The 15,363-nt window shown below is 48.5% G+C and overlaps 1 protein-coding gene across 1 annotated transcript in view; it reads right to left on the minus strand.

Annotated features, from left to right (window-relative positions):
• GLOD5 (glyoxalase domain containing 5) overlaps positions 1 to 13,409 on the minus strand; it is a 34,101-nt gene extending 20,692 nt beyond the window's left edge. Inside the window, exon 1 of the mRNA XM_086940075.1 lies at positions 13,279 to 13,409. Within this exon, the coding sequence (XP_086796201.1) occupies positions 13,279 to 13,335 (57 nt within the window). The 5' untranslated portion in view covers positions 13,336 to 13,409. The remainder of the gene's footprint in view (positions 1 to 13,278) is intronic.
• Positions 13,410 to 15,363: the final 1,954 nt, after the last annotated feature.

The following is a 15,363-nucleotide window of genomic DNA, read 5'->3' on the forward strand; positions in this document are numbered from 1 at the left end:
TTTCAGGCGGCGCAACTCCGGTATTTGGTGGAATGGAGCATGTGGGAGTCGGACAAGCACTGGCTCTTTCAAGACCAGGCCGTTGCGGGCCGTACCCTCCAGGAGGTTCCATTCCTACAGCGCGCTCACCGCCCGCCCAATCTCTACGCCTCTTTTATCACCCGGGTTCCGCTGCGAGTGTGGGATGCGGTGTGTGAGATCCGCGAGCTCACTACTTTCCCATCACCGTTTACTCCTATTGCAGGGCAAACCCGGACTTCACCCCGGGCCTGGAACCGGGAGCCTTTTCCCACTGGGTGAGCGCGGGTTGCAGGGCGCTCTTTCAGATTTAGGGGCCAGAGGGCGTGCTCCCCTTCCAACAGCTCCGACAGGAGTTTGGTCTGACGGAGGGGGACAGAATGCGTTATATGCAGGTCCGCCATTGGGCACTCCAACCCCCGGTGCGCGACGTCGCTGCCCGTCCAATCACGCCCTACGAGCGGTGGCTGGTGACCCGGACCTCGGATGCCAAGCTTATCACCGATTTATATAAATTTCTCCAACCCCCGCCGTTTCATTACCATAACCCGGGGAGAGAGCGCTGGCACAGGGAGTTGGGCAGAACTCTGAGTCACAAGGAGTGGGACAGGATCGCATATCGGGCGAGGCACTCTGCGTACCACACTGGGCTGACGGAGACCTTTACCAAGGTGTCTACCTACTGGTATTACACCCCGGAGAGGCTCTACGAAATGCACAAACTCACGGATAAGGGCTGCTGGCGCGGCTGCGGACAGGAGGGTACTCTCTCGCACATTCTCTGGGCGTGCCCGGTGCTGTCTGCCTATTGGAAGGAGGTCTTGGATGAGGTGGACAGGCACTTTGAGATCGAACTCCCGCGCTTCCCGGCATATGTCCTGCTAGGCCTCCCCAATGACTTGATGTACCCGCTGAAGTCCCGCAGGGGCAGGCAGATTGCGATCGCGCTAGGCTCAGCGGTTCAAAATATCCTTGTACACTGGCGCACCCCCACTGCCCCCTCTATCACTGGCTGGTTACACAGGCTTTGGCAGGTACTGGGTATGGAGAAGATGTCGCTTACAGTGGCTGGAAATGTAGATCAGTTTGAGGAGCTCTGGCACCCCTTTTTGGCACTGCTGTCCACAGAATTCCGCGAGCTCACATGTCCGCGGTACCTACGCCTTCTTCGGCTGACACCGCCGGCGGCTCCAGCAGAATGAGAGAGGTGGGATCGGGGGTTTGGGGGTTTGGTGTAGGGGATGGGGGTACATGCTTCTAACGCGGACTTTTGGACGGGGTTGTTGGGGTATTGTTTTCTTCCTTTTTCTTCCCTTTGTATTTTCCCCACCTAATTTCTTTGGGGGCGGGGGGCTAGGAGGGACTGTGTTATTTTCACTGTGTTGCAGGACGCTACTCAGGCTTAGCTTCGATTGGGAGGTTGGGGACTACTGGAGGTTTCTTCGCACTGCCTTATTGCCTTACGACATATGCCTCGTTCCCCTCCGGGGCTGCCGACCTCCCTACTTTCCTCTAGACTCGATGCACCATTCAGCCTTTTGTACTGTATGTAAACTTGACCTCCTATTCCCCTTCCCCATGCCTTTTTGTGCTTTAATAAAATGCTTTAAACCTAAAAGAACAAATAAAATGATAGTAACTGAAGTTATTATATTATTTTTAGTATCGGCAGGCTGGGGCGGGGCTTGGCTTGGATACCCTGAAATCGATTGGTTGCTGCACCCTAAAGTGCGCATGATGCTTTGGCTGGCCTTCTCGGGCTGGCCAAAATGCCATGCGCACATTACAAGTTTTCCACTCAGGCTGCCTTACAAGCCTAATTGTAGTAGTGCACTGTCATTTACAGTCAGCACACTATTCATTGAAATGGCCACCTTTCCCACTGACATGCAGTTTTACTGTTTAAACTAAATAGCAAACATGAGATAATGTTTGGAAATCGAGTTTCTGCAAATAGTTAGCATTTGCACATGACCAAGTACAGTGTTATGGTTTGGTTTGATCCTAAATACCCAAATAACCCAAATACAGCAGTAAGCAACTACAAGATTACCAGTCACTTTGCAAAGGGCCTTCCACTGCTCCGGAACACTGTCACGCTTTAAGTAACTTTTGTTCCGTTTGAGCTAGAATGACGTCTGAAGGATTATGTAGCAAATGCATTAAACTGATAATTATGTGGAAAACGTTGCTGCTGCAGAAACTCATCATTCCAGTGGCCCTGGCTTTATGTGACTCAATCAATTAATGGCTGGTTTCTTTTTTAACTTTCTGCACCACCACCTTTTAGGCAGAGGCACCTCAAAGTCAGTATATACCATTCTGGGGCAGTTTTTGGGTGAAAGCGGAGTCCATGGGGTGGCAGGAAGAAGGCCAGCAGGGTTTAATTCAGATGCAGAGCCCTAATCTTCTCGATCACTGATGTCTCACAGTAATGGTCTAGGAGACAAAGGAAGGAGCGAGATTCATAGATATTGTCAAAGAGGAGGCCCAGAATAGGGAGAACTGTATAGGGACTCTTTTTTTATATTTACAAATGGCCAGAGACAGCTTCTTCAGAGAGATACTCCAAAGAAGGGGACAATATAAGATTTTTTTTTAAAGGGACATTCATTAGTGAAGCTGGTACTGCTGCCAAGTGTTTAAGTGGCCACTGCTGGCTATCATTAAGGAAGCAGATGCAGCAGGACTGAGGCTCAGGGATTGGAGGGGCCCACTGCATCACAGTTATGAGTGTCTATCTTTAAAAAAGGGGCATTGGAGATTATTTTCCTTTCAAGCATTAAGACCAAGGCGATGATCAGTCATGGTGGAGAAGAGGTAAAAGATGCAGGGGAGATAGCCTGCTACTAAGGACTCAGGTTATCATTAGTGCAGCATGTGTGGTTGCTTTGAGGTCAAAGAGTGTGAGTGGCTCACAACACCCCAATTATGGGGAGCAGGTAGTTTGGGATAATATCTGTTTTTGTTTGATGCATTTGCAATTTTAAAAGTCTCATATTTAGTGCGGTTCATAAGCTATAGGAAAAGTATTCCTGAAATCATCTCATAAGCCATGCTCCCTGCACACAGCCACGTCCCTCGACTCCTCCAATCCTTGCCATAACGTTTTGGAGGGGGCCCGACCTCAAAACATTTTGCTTAGGGGGGCTAAGAGTAAAAAGGTTTGAAGACTTCTGCCCTAGAGTCTAATGGCAAGAACCTGGTACAGCTGATTCAGTTCCATTTAGTGAATAAGAACTAGAATGTAAAGGGGACAGAATGATGCTAAGAGCCTCAACAAGCATTTACAATGCAAAAGGTCTCGCATTTGTGAGATTTTAACCTATTGGCATTGTAAATGACAATGCCTTTTATTTATGTGTTTGAAACACACCGAAAAAGGCCATTTCATTTACAATTCCAATAGGTCAAAGTTTCTAAAATGCTAAACCTATTGCATTGCAAATTGCAAATTGCAGTGTGGTGGGGGCGAGCACCATGATTGGCCAGAGTGTTGTAAAAGTAATATGGTGGTGGGGGGTAGCGTTCAGCTGGATGGAAAGCAATATACAGGGCAGTGGGGGAGGAGAAGGTACGGACAACGGAACGAGGGTGTGGGTCGGATGAAGTAACACGGAGGATAGGGTGGAGGGCAGCAGCAAAGAGCTAGAGAGCAATGTATAGGCAGAGGGGGAGAAGCACGTTTTCCCCAAAGCGGGTTAATTAAAACCCAGTGTCACAAAAAAAAATGAAAAAGAGATAACATGGTTTCAGTATTGTGGGGTATGTTGTTAACTCTGTGTGTTTTAAATGCTGTTCTCCGCCCCTCAAGCCAGCAGTACCTTCGTCCTAGCCTACAGTGACGGGGCCCTATTCTCTGCACTAATCACGACAGCGGGTATGCGCTAAGGGGCGAGCAGCTAAATACTGCCTGGCTCTCTGTCTGCACCGGAATGCCCCTGGTCAGACATGAGGGGGCCCAAGAATGCCAGGGTGAATGTCTGTTAGTCAGCGCTCAACCCTATTCTTGTTTCTCATACACCTGGTACGGACTGGCAGATTTAGTGTTGCCGGTGCCTCCGCCGTGCTGCATATTGCCATTATCCCTTGCCGGTGCCTCCGCCGTGCTGCATATTGCCATTATCCCTTGTTGTCATTAGGTCTCGACCTACAGCATTGCTTTAGCAATGCATGTTTGTCGAGATTATAGTAAGACTCTGAAAAGTCTACCCAAGCTGCTGCGGATTGGGTACAGTTCATGTGATCCGGGCGCGTGCACAGAGCACAGAGCCTCAGCATCAGACTTCAAAGGAAGCCGCTCCCCGCATCAGACTTCAAAGGAGTCCGCTCCCCTGTCCCCCCCCGCCCCCCACAGCCACGCCAGCTCACTGACACAGCAGAGCAAAGGACTTTTTTGCTTAACAGACTGATGTCACGTGTTCATCAAACACTATTGGGGCTAGACTGCAGTGTACATTGCAAGAGCAAATAACGCTTTTTCCCCACGTGCTTTTATTCTCAAGTACCAGGTTTTGAGACCACTAAGCCCAGCTTGATTTATACTTCCACTGAATGTGGTTGGAAAAGCAATACAGCACATGAAGTGACTGATGCTAAGTGGAATCTTTAAATGTAAGCCTCGAAGACATTTCACTCTGCGCCCATCACAAAAACAGAAAGCTCCTGAGCGCTCCATTTTCTACTGTTTTATCGGCGTCTTTGCATTGCTTACATTTTATAATCTTTTCCTTAGCAGACTGATGTCAAGTGTTCACCAAACACTGTTGGGGTATTTAGACTCCAGTGTACATTGCAAGAGCAAATAACGCTCTTTCCCCACGTGGTTATGCGCAGATGTACATATTTGTGAAAAACCCGCAACATTTTTAATGCCTATTTTTGATGTTATTATTCTTGTTGTGTTTTCTGTAAACACCAGTCAAATTCTGGTAGTAACAATTCATGCAAAAAGCCAGAGAAAGCAATCTGTCCACAGCCAACGAAAGTCAGTAGCGCAAAAATGAGTGCAAAAAAACCTATGGCAAATGGATGATTTATTAACGAGAAAGGCTGTTTACCAAATGAAATGCAAGGACGTAGTATGCTATGCAACAGGCTATATTTGCTTAATGTTTGGTATGCGTGTGAAAAACGTCAATTAAACGTACAGCAAACGTCTGTGGGGCAGAGATCTTAATGCACATTTCAAAAAACATGTTGCAGTTCTCTGACTAGCCAGACTGTGCCTGGTGCACTCACCCACAGAAAAGTGATAGACCCTGGGTGACAGTTTGACTCTGTAATATTAATTAAAGTCCATAAGTGTGCAAAGAGGCATGTGATGGAATACCGCCAGCCTTATACCCAAGGACAATTGTGCCAAGCTCTGAAGAATGCGGTCATAAATACAAAACTATTACCAATCGTAATATTTGCACATTAACCTGTTTAACAATCAAGAATAGAGTGTTATTTATACTCATATGCGAGGTTAGAAATATGAAATTGATTATTTGAACGTGGCCTAAATAAGCCACTCCAAAAGTGTTTTAATTAACCATGCGCCACAATTAACAATAAATGCAGTCCCAAAAGCTACATATGAATAGAAGGCCTCCCTTGGGTCACGTATTACCTCTTCGATGTCACAGAAACATCTTTGTTTTCGGATGCTATTACAAGAAAAAGAATATACTACGTTATTACACTTACTGAATGCAAACTGCAAACCTTATCCACGTAAGCAACAGCTTGACTCGTTGATGGTAAAGGTATATGGATATACATTACACTAACACACACACATACACCTAAAAGATTCAAAACAGCCTGCTCCTAGTATGCTGTACCCTTTCGCCCATAATCATGTCACTGTGAATTGTTTATAAATTACACACATCAGTTGTCAGTGCACGCTTTCAACGGGCACAAACCCCACCAGCCATCAGTGCACACTTTCACCGGGCACGAACAACACCAGCCGTCAGTATACGCATCCCCAGACACACACCACCAGACGTCAGTGCACGCTTTCACCAGGCACACACACCACTAGCCGTCAGTGCATGCTTTCACCAGGCATAGACACCATCAGTCGTCAGTGCACGCTTTCACCAGGCACAAACACCACCAGCCGTCAGTGCACACTTTCACCAGGGACACACAACCACACCGTCAGTGCACACTTTTACCAGGCACAGAGACCATCAGTCGTCAGTGCATGCTTTCACTGGGCACAAACACCACCAGCCGTAAGTGCATGCTTTCACCGGGCACAAACACCACCAGCCGTCAGTGCGCGCTTTCACTAGGCGCACACACACACACCGCCAGCCATCAGTGCACGCTTTCACCAGGCACACACACACCACCAGCCGTCAGTGCACGCTTTCACCAGGCACACACACACACCACCAGCCATCAGTGCACGCTTTCACCAGGCACACACACACCACCAGCCATCAGTGCACGCTTTCACCAGGCACACACACACCACCAGCCATCAGTGCACGCTTTCACCAGGCACACACACACACACCACCAGCCATCAGTGCACGCTTTCACCAGGCACACACACACACACCACCAGCCATCAGTGCACGCTTTCACCAGGCACACACACACACACCACCAGCCATCAGTGCACGCTTTCACCAGGCACACACACACACCACCAGCCGTCAGTGCACGCTTTCACCAGGCACATACACACCACCAGCCATCAGTGCACGCTTTCACCAGGCGCACACCACCAGCCGTCATTGCACGCTTTCACCAAGCACACACCACCATCAGCCGGCAGTGCACACTTGCACCAGGCACATATACCACTAGCCATCAGTGCACAATTTCTTCAAGCACACACACCACCAGCCATCAGTGCACACATCAATTGATAACGCATCCGCAATTAACTATTGTAGCAATCGCAGTATGGCGCACTTTACTTTTAACATATTCATCTAAAGCGCAGCATGACACCATTGCTACAAAAATAAATACACAATTTTTGGGCCTACAATTTATAGACTTTTGTTGCAATTGGTGTTGCAATATTTAGCAATGCCAATAGCTCAAACTCTCTATAATCCTTTTCGGTCCAGGTCTCATGAACTCTCCTCTCATATTCTCTCCTCTGATATCTTTCTCTCCCCATGCTCCCCTCTTTACCTCCCTTTTCACAGGCTCGCAGTCAAGAATCAAAATTATGTTTAGGGATGGCTCCACTGCTCAGCAGTGAGCATTTCATTCAACACACAGCCATCCTGCTAGCAGAATCATTTTGGAAGGCACGATATGGTTAGATGTCAAAGAACAGAACGCAACTTAGGTTTTTGTTTTATGGTTGAACTTTTGTACTTGAAGAAATAGGTTTAGGATGGGGAAAATTGGGTTTTTATGCGCTCTAGTAATTTATGAAAATCTCGTTGCAAAAAGTACATTGTAAAACACAGATCCAGGCACTTAAAAAAATGTACAGGAATTCAGTTTGCAACATTCTATGTGTACATTTCCTATTTATTTAATCATTTACCACTACCACCACCACCACCACCACGTCCACCACCACCAAAAAGTCCACCACCACCATGTTCACCACCACCACATCCACCACCACCACGTCCACCACCAGGCCACCTCACTCCATCTATCTATCGCCCCTCACTCCATCTATCTATCGCCCCTCACTCCATCTATCTATCGCCCCTCACTCTATCTATCGCCCCTCACGCTATCGCCCCTCACTCCCTCTATCTATTGCCCTCCCTCACTCTATCTATCCCCCCTCACGCTATCGCCCCTCACTCCCTCTATCTATTGCCCTCCCTCACTCTATCTATCCCCCCCTCACGCTATCGCCCCTCACCCCCTCTATCTATTGCCCTCCCTCACTCTATCGCCCCTCCCTCACTCTATCGCCCCTCCCTCACTCTATCGCCCCTCACTCACTCTATCTATTGCCCTCCCTCACTCTATCTATCGCCCCTCACTCTCTCTATCTATCGCCCCTCACTCTCTCTATCTATCGCCCCTCACTCCCTCTATCTATCGCCCCTCACTCCCTCTATCTATCGCCCCTCACTCCCTCTATCTATCGCCCCTCACTCCCTCACTCTATCGCCCCTCACTCTATCGCCCCTCACTCTATCGCCCCTCCCTCTCTCTATCTATCGCCCCTCACTCCCTCTATCTATTGCCCTCCCTCACTCTATCGCCCCTCCCTCACTCTATCGCCCCTCCCTCACTCTATCGCCCCTCCCTCACTCTATCGCCCTTACTCACTCTATCTATCGCCCCTCACTCCCTCTATCTATTGCCCTCCCTCACTCTATCAGCCTCCCTCACTCTATCTACGCCCTCCCTCACTCTATCTATCGCCCCTCACTCTCTCTATCTATCGCCCCTCACTCTCTCTATCTATCGCCCCTCACTCCCTCTATCTATCGCCCCTCACTCCCTCTATCTATCGCCCCTCACTCCCTCACTCTATCGCCCCTCACTCTATCGCCCCTCCCTCTCTCTATCTATCGCCCCTCACTCACTCTATCGCCCCTCACTCACTCTATCGCCCCTCACTCACTCTATCGCCCCTCACTCACTCTATCGCCCCTCACTCACTCTATCGCCCCTCACTCACTCTATCGCCCCTCACTCACTCTATCGCCCCTCACTCACTCTATCGCCCCTCACTCACTCTATCGCCCCTCCCTCACTCTATCGCCCCTCCCTCACTCTATCGCCCCTCCCTCACTCTATCGCCCCTCCCTCACTCTATCGCCCTTACTCACTCTATCTATCTATCGCCCCTCACTCCCTCTATCTATTGCCCTCCCTCACTCTATCAGCCTCCCTCACTCTATCTACGCCCTCCCTCACTCTATCTATCGCCCCTCACTCTATCGCCCCTCACTCTATCGCCCCTCACTCTATCGCCCCTCACTCTATCGCCCCTCACTCTATCGCCCCTCACTCTATCGCCCCTCACTCTATCGCCCCTCACTCTATCGCCCCTCACTCTCTCTATCTATCGCCCCTCACTCTCTCTATCTATTGCCCCTCACTCCCTCTATCTATCGCCCCTCACTCCCTCTATCTATCGCCCCTCACTCTCTCTATCTATCGCCCCTCACTCTATCGCCCCTCACTCTATCGCCCCTCACTCTATCGCCCCTCACTCTATCGCCCCTCACTCTATCGCCCCTCACTCTATCTATCGCCCTCCCTCACTCTATCTATCGCCCACCCTCTATCTATCCATCTATCGCCCTCCCTCACTATCGTCCTCCCTCTATCTATCCATCTATCGCCCCTCCCTCTATCTATCCATCTATCGCCCTCCCTCACTCTATCGTCCTCCCTCTATCTATCCATCTATGGCCTTCCTCACTCTATCACCCTCCCTCTATCTATCCATCTATCGCCCCTCGCTCTATCACCCTCCCTCTATCTATCCATCTATCGCCCCTCGCTCTATCTATCCTATGGCCTTCCTCACTCTATCGTCCTCCCTCTATCTATCCATCTATCGCCCCTCACTCTATCGATCGCCCCTCACTCTATCGATCGCCCCTCACTCTATCGATCGCCCCTCACTCTATCGATCGCCCCTCACTCTATCGATCGCCCCTCACTCTATCGATCGCCCCTCACTCTATCGATCGCCCCTCACTCTATCGATCGCCCCTCACTCTATCGCCCCTCACTCTATCGCCCCTCCCTCTACCGCCCTCCCTACCGCCCTCCCTCTACCGCCCTCCCTATATCTATCACACTCACTCTATCTATCACATCACCACAACATCACTCAGCACCACCACAGCATCACTCAGGGGCACCAGAACATCACTATGCGCTGCCACAGCATCACTGAACATCACAGCATCACTCGTCGCCACAATATCACTCAGCTCTACCACAGCATCAATCTGTGCAACCATTCAACAACTGGTTCAAATACGTTCTCTCAATCTTTCAAGCTTTATTACAAATGTCACGAAAAGATGTTAATATTTCACTTCTGTTCTTGGATTTTGGTCACAATAAAATACACTGAACATTATCTTCACAAAAGTTATTTACAAAAGTTTAAGCTATTGCCATTATAAATTACAATAGCTTTAATTTAAGTATTAATTATTTTAAAAAATAAAAGCCATTGTTATTTGTAATATCAATACATCCAAGTCACGTCAATACAACACATATTGCATTACAAATGCTATAGGGGTCACATTTGCGAAAGTTAAAACTATTGGCATTGTAAATGACAAAGCTATTAATTTAGCTATTTTCAAAACTAACAAATAAAAATCTGTTATTTACAATACCAATAGCTCAAACTTTCCTAATGCAAGACCTATTGCATTGCAAATGCTTGTTTTTAAAGTTGCTAGGTATGCAGTGCATTGTGACATCTTTGTTTATTGAATGTTTATACCAGCAGCCGGGTTTGTAAATTGGATGAAAGGCTGGGCCTCCATTCAGGGGATACCCTGCCTGGTCCCTGCCTCCCAGCTCATCCCCGCCCCCACATGAAGGTTATGCAGGCCCCTTTCCTGCACTTAGCAGCACGTTAGCGGCCTGGGCAGCAGCAAACACTGGGCAAAGCAGGAGAGGCCGCTTGGGCCCTTTCATATCCGGGCCATTGTGTGTTGATGGCCGGGGGCACTCCACCTGTCGCTCCAGGCGGACCAGCCAGGACATATTTGGGTTGAATTGCAGGAGGTGAGCTGCCGACCATGAGCTGGGAACCCAGGGTCGAGCTAGGAGTCCGTTCATTAACCTGTGATTCTGGACATATCAATCTCTCCCCGTGCCTAACAAAAGGACTTGGGTACCGAGTGCAGCTACCGGCTGGGAAGATAGCTCAGTAGAATTATGCCTGCATTGTAGAGATATGTGTGTAAACGGAAAGTCACAGGTTTGTGCTCCACCAGATGGCGGGTCCTATACCTCATTTCCATGCACCTCATATCCCGCTCAGAAGTTGACGCAGGATTTCCAGTGACATGTCTGTGATTGCGAGAAGCCCTCCAGAGCGAGGGGGGTCTCTACACAGCAACCGATTACCACCAGCGAGCCTTCACCTGCTTCATTTATTAGCACACACCTGTGAAGTGACAGCGGAGGTCAGAGCGAAGGTGCGCGCGCCTCATTCTGTGTCTGTGTGTGTGGGGGAGGGAGGGAAAGTGAGCACGCCATGCGCGTGCTGTGTTGAAATGGTGCATGCACATGTCCTGTCCCTAAGCGTGCACATCTCCTGTCCCCTTTCGAAAGCAAAATGGAGAACAATAGATGTCGCAAGCGACAGCGCATGCGCTGCATCGCTAGGCGAGAGCTAAAAATGTGCTGTTGTTGGTCAGACATTTACTAAGATCTCTGATGGAACTACTTAAGGTGATACAAGTCCCTTTCACCACTTCGGAGTGCTCATGGGAAGAAAGAAAAATACCTTCTTTGAATCACTTACTTTTGTACTTCTTTCAACATGTATACAGCGCTTTGATAAAAAAAACAAGCATGGAAATACAAAATAATTTTTTTTAAAACGTGGGTTCAGCTAACATGCTTCACATATTATTTTTTTCCAATAGGGCCCCTCTCTCGGTGACTCAGTCACGATTTTCTCGTAGTAGATGGATAAATGTACGATAAATGGGGACAAAGAATATTGTAACGGGGAACAAAAATACCATAACCTTTCTGCGTACCAGTAACACTCTACCACACCCTTGCCCCAATACAAAGAGTTCCCTCACTTCTATGCGCTAGGCTTATCCCAGGCATTGAAGATGTATGGGGCCCGGTTAAACATACTGCAGCGGGCCCTTCACACGACAAGCACTTGTTTCAAAGTTTGAGAAAAAAATATCCTGCAGTTAAAATAATGTCCAGATCCAGCATTTGGTCACATCTAGTGGTCTTAGCGGAGTTAGTTGCCTTGTCAATAATAAATAAGGTAGCTTTGCTATAAAATCTACAAATAAATATAGCAGCACAAGCGGAGGGATTATTGACCCCTCCCTACTCCCATCACTTTCTGTCAAGCCTCTCTTTTACTTACAATCCCAACATATTTTCAATATTTTCCCGAAAAGGTATGATACACTCTTCTTCTATACCAGAGAGGTCTAAAGATGTTCAAGTCCAAGCTTAAATTACTTTTTCATGCCAGGATTGTTTTTCATTCTGGCAATTGTAGTCTTTTTTTTGCCTTAATAGGCACTGAGGACTACAAGTTCCAGAATGCAAACATTTTTTTCTTTTAAATGGCCAAAAGGCAGCTGTGTTATCGACCCGGTACATCTGATAATGTTTAAAGCCCTAACGCATCTCTCCCCCTCCTGTATCCCACATAGCTGCCATATGGCCGCCAGCCATTTGTTACATTGTTAGCCAGTAGTGGATATTTCAGTTAGCACTCCAGAGCAGGCTGCATTCTGGGACTTGTGGTTTTTCTTCAACATTGTACGCAGGAGCTCAAAAATCCCGTCACAGATAATACACCTGGCGGAAGCCGAGACTAGAGAGGTGAGGCATTTAAAGCTCGAACCAGGATCGAGCCAGATGTCTGACTCTGCGCCAGCTCGAGGTCCTCTTGGAACCTCGAGCCCAAAACGAGCCGAGCTTTCGTGTGGCTTCTGTATGGTACTCTCGCGCTAACCTTGTGCACTTAGTTGAAAACAAAGGTTTAACATCCTGGAAAAAAGGAGACAAATAAGACACCCATGTAGTGCATGATTTTTACAAAGTGAAACTAGAAAACTTGCCCTCCTCCAAACTGTGTGATCTTATGAAAATATTTTGTTTCACCTGCCCCTTTTCTTCATTCCCTCAATAAGCCTGAGAAGTGTCTTATTAACGTCAAGGCTGCCGCACGCTACAGAAATGCGTTTTTTCTCTATTTTGCAGAGACTTATTACAATATTATCATATGTTACGTGCCGTTTGTTGCACGATTAACACAGCAAAGAAATGCCAGGCTCGGCTTGTGCTCGGGCTCTTGCAGCCGCGCCAGGCGCTGGGCTCGACTTTCCCTGTTATTATGCTGACTCCCTTAACCAACTCTATTTCAAATTGTGCACATGATTTGAGACGGTGACACTGCAGCCCCAGCTGTAATGTACCAGGCGCATCTTGCACGGGCACTTCCCTGTTCAACTGCCAGCTCAATTGTAACAGAAAGTTTAAGCGTCGCATACACAAGGTTCTTTCCCCAATAACACCCATTATAGCGCCATGGCGCGCTCTCACATACAAGGCGCTTGGAGCCCTTACCCTCACACCACAGGACAACCGGCGCCCGGCCCGGAGCAGGCTCTGAAGCGGCAGCATCTCCACCACGGGGTCGAAGGCGTCCGGACACCGGCCTCGGGGCTCGAGAAACCACGAGAATCCAAGATCCAGGAACTGGAGGAGCGCAGCACGTGACTTCACGGGCCGTAATGACGAGAGTATAAGCGCCACCACTAAAGGAGGCTGAAGAAAAAAAACTTTGCATACTACGAGAATAACCCGTGAGCGAGAGCACCTTTCTAGGACTGAGAGAATAAAGAGATTCTCAAGTAAAAATAGGAGTTAGTTCCCGTAATATAAAGGCACAAAGTACATGCGAAAAAGACTAGTAGGTAGTGGATTAGGAATTTCCTGCAGCATGTAAATAAACTCTTTAAGAAGTGAACATAAATGCAATGTATTAATCAGCAAAACTGATTGTGTTAACCATATTCTACTTTAGAAGCCGCTTTAACGCGGCGCCCACGCTGCCCTGGATAGTCAACATGTGCTGTTATTTGTGTATAAAATGCAAGTCAAACTTTACAAACGGAATGCGCGAACCCATTTGCAGTCCTTTGACTTTAGTTATTTATTTGTACAAGCATTTGCAATGCAATAGGTCTCGCATTTGTAAGAGTTTCAGCTATTGGCGTTGTAAATTACAATGAAATGAAATGAAATGAAATGAAAAAGAAATTTCTAAAGCGCACTGCGGCCAAGCGGCTTCCTGGCGCTAAGGGGCACATCAGTATCAGCAGAGGATCCCAAGGAGATTAGCCGGGGAAAGCCTGAAGAAAAAGAAAAGTTTTGAGGGCTTTACGAAAGTGGGAAAAAATAGGGATAGAACGAATAGAGAGAGGGAGATTGTTCCAAATCTGGGGAGCCCGCACAGAGAAACGGGTGCCCCCGGTGCGGGATTTGCGAAAGCGTGGGACGTGAAGAAGGGAAAGAGAGGAGGAGCGGAGAGAGCGGCTGGGGGCATGGGAAGAGATTAAAGAGTTAATGAAAAGCGGGGCAGAGCGAGAGTGGGCCCGAAAGGCCAAACAGGCAAGTTTAAACTGAGACCTGAAATGAACAGGGAGCCAATGAAGGGTTTGAAGGGCCGGAGAGATGTGGGAGGATTTGGGAAGACGAAGGATAAGGCGGGCCGCCTGGTTTTGGATGGCTTGGAGACGGCGAGTTTCGTAGACAGGAATGCCTACGTACAAGCCGTTTCCATAGTCCAGGCGGGATGTAATCAGGGCAGTGATGATGGTTTTAAGGGCGTCGACAGAAAAGAACCGGGAGATCTTACGAATAAGACGGAGGGAAGAAAAACAAGAAGACACAACGGAACTAATTTGGGCATGCAGGATAGGTCATTGCTGATCTTGATGCCCAAAGTCCGAACAGAGGGAACTGGGGAGGGAGGGGGGCCAAAAGAAAGGGGCCAGTGAGCAGAGGACCAAGGATTAGACGAGCCACCAGTAAGGACGAGCTCTGTCTTGTCGGGATTGAGCTTCAAATGATTGAAGCTCATCCACTGGGAAATGAAAACAAGAGTGGAGCAAAACTTAGGGAGAGAGTCAGCTGGGGATGAGAGATCAAAGACGAGCTGGAGGTCATCTGCGTAATTGTACACCGAGACCCCCAGCTCAAGAAGGGAGGAAACAAGAGGGCGGATATAAAGGTTGAAAAGAAGGGGGGAAAGAGAAGAACCTTGAGGGACCCCACAGGTGATCGGAAGGGGGGGAGCAGAAAAGTCAGAGAGATGAACTGCCTGTGATTTGCCCTGAAGAAAGGACGCGATCCAGGAGAGGGCCGTGCCCTGGATGCCCGCAGCGCTGACACGGTCGAGAAGGATGGCATGATCGACCGTGTCAAACGCAGCGGACAAATCCAAAAGGACCAAGGCCTGGGGGAGGTTGCTGTCGGCCTTCCCCTTGAGTTCATCTAGGACCGCGAGGACCACACCCTCAGTGGAGTGGCCGGGTCGAAAGCCCGCCTGATGGGAGGCCAGGAGATGGTTTTCCTCAATGTAGGCGGAGAGGCAGGATGTCACATAGCTTTCGAGAATCTTCCCTAGATAGGGAAGAAGGGAGATCG

The sequence above is a fragment of the Lissotriton vulgaris genome, chromosome 10 (genome assembly GCF_964263255.1).
Source record: "Lissotriton vulgaris chromosome 10, aLisVul1.2, whole genome shotgun sequence".
NCBI classification, from domain to species: domain Eukaryota; kingdom Metazoa; phylum Chordata; class Amphibia; order Caudata; family Salamandridae; genus Lissotriton; species Lissotriton vulgaris.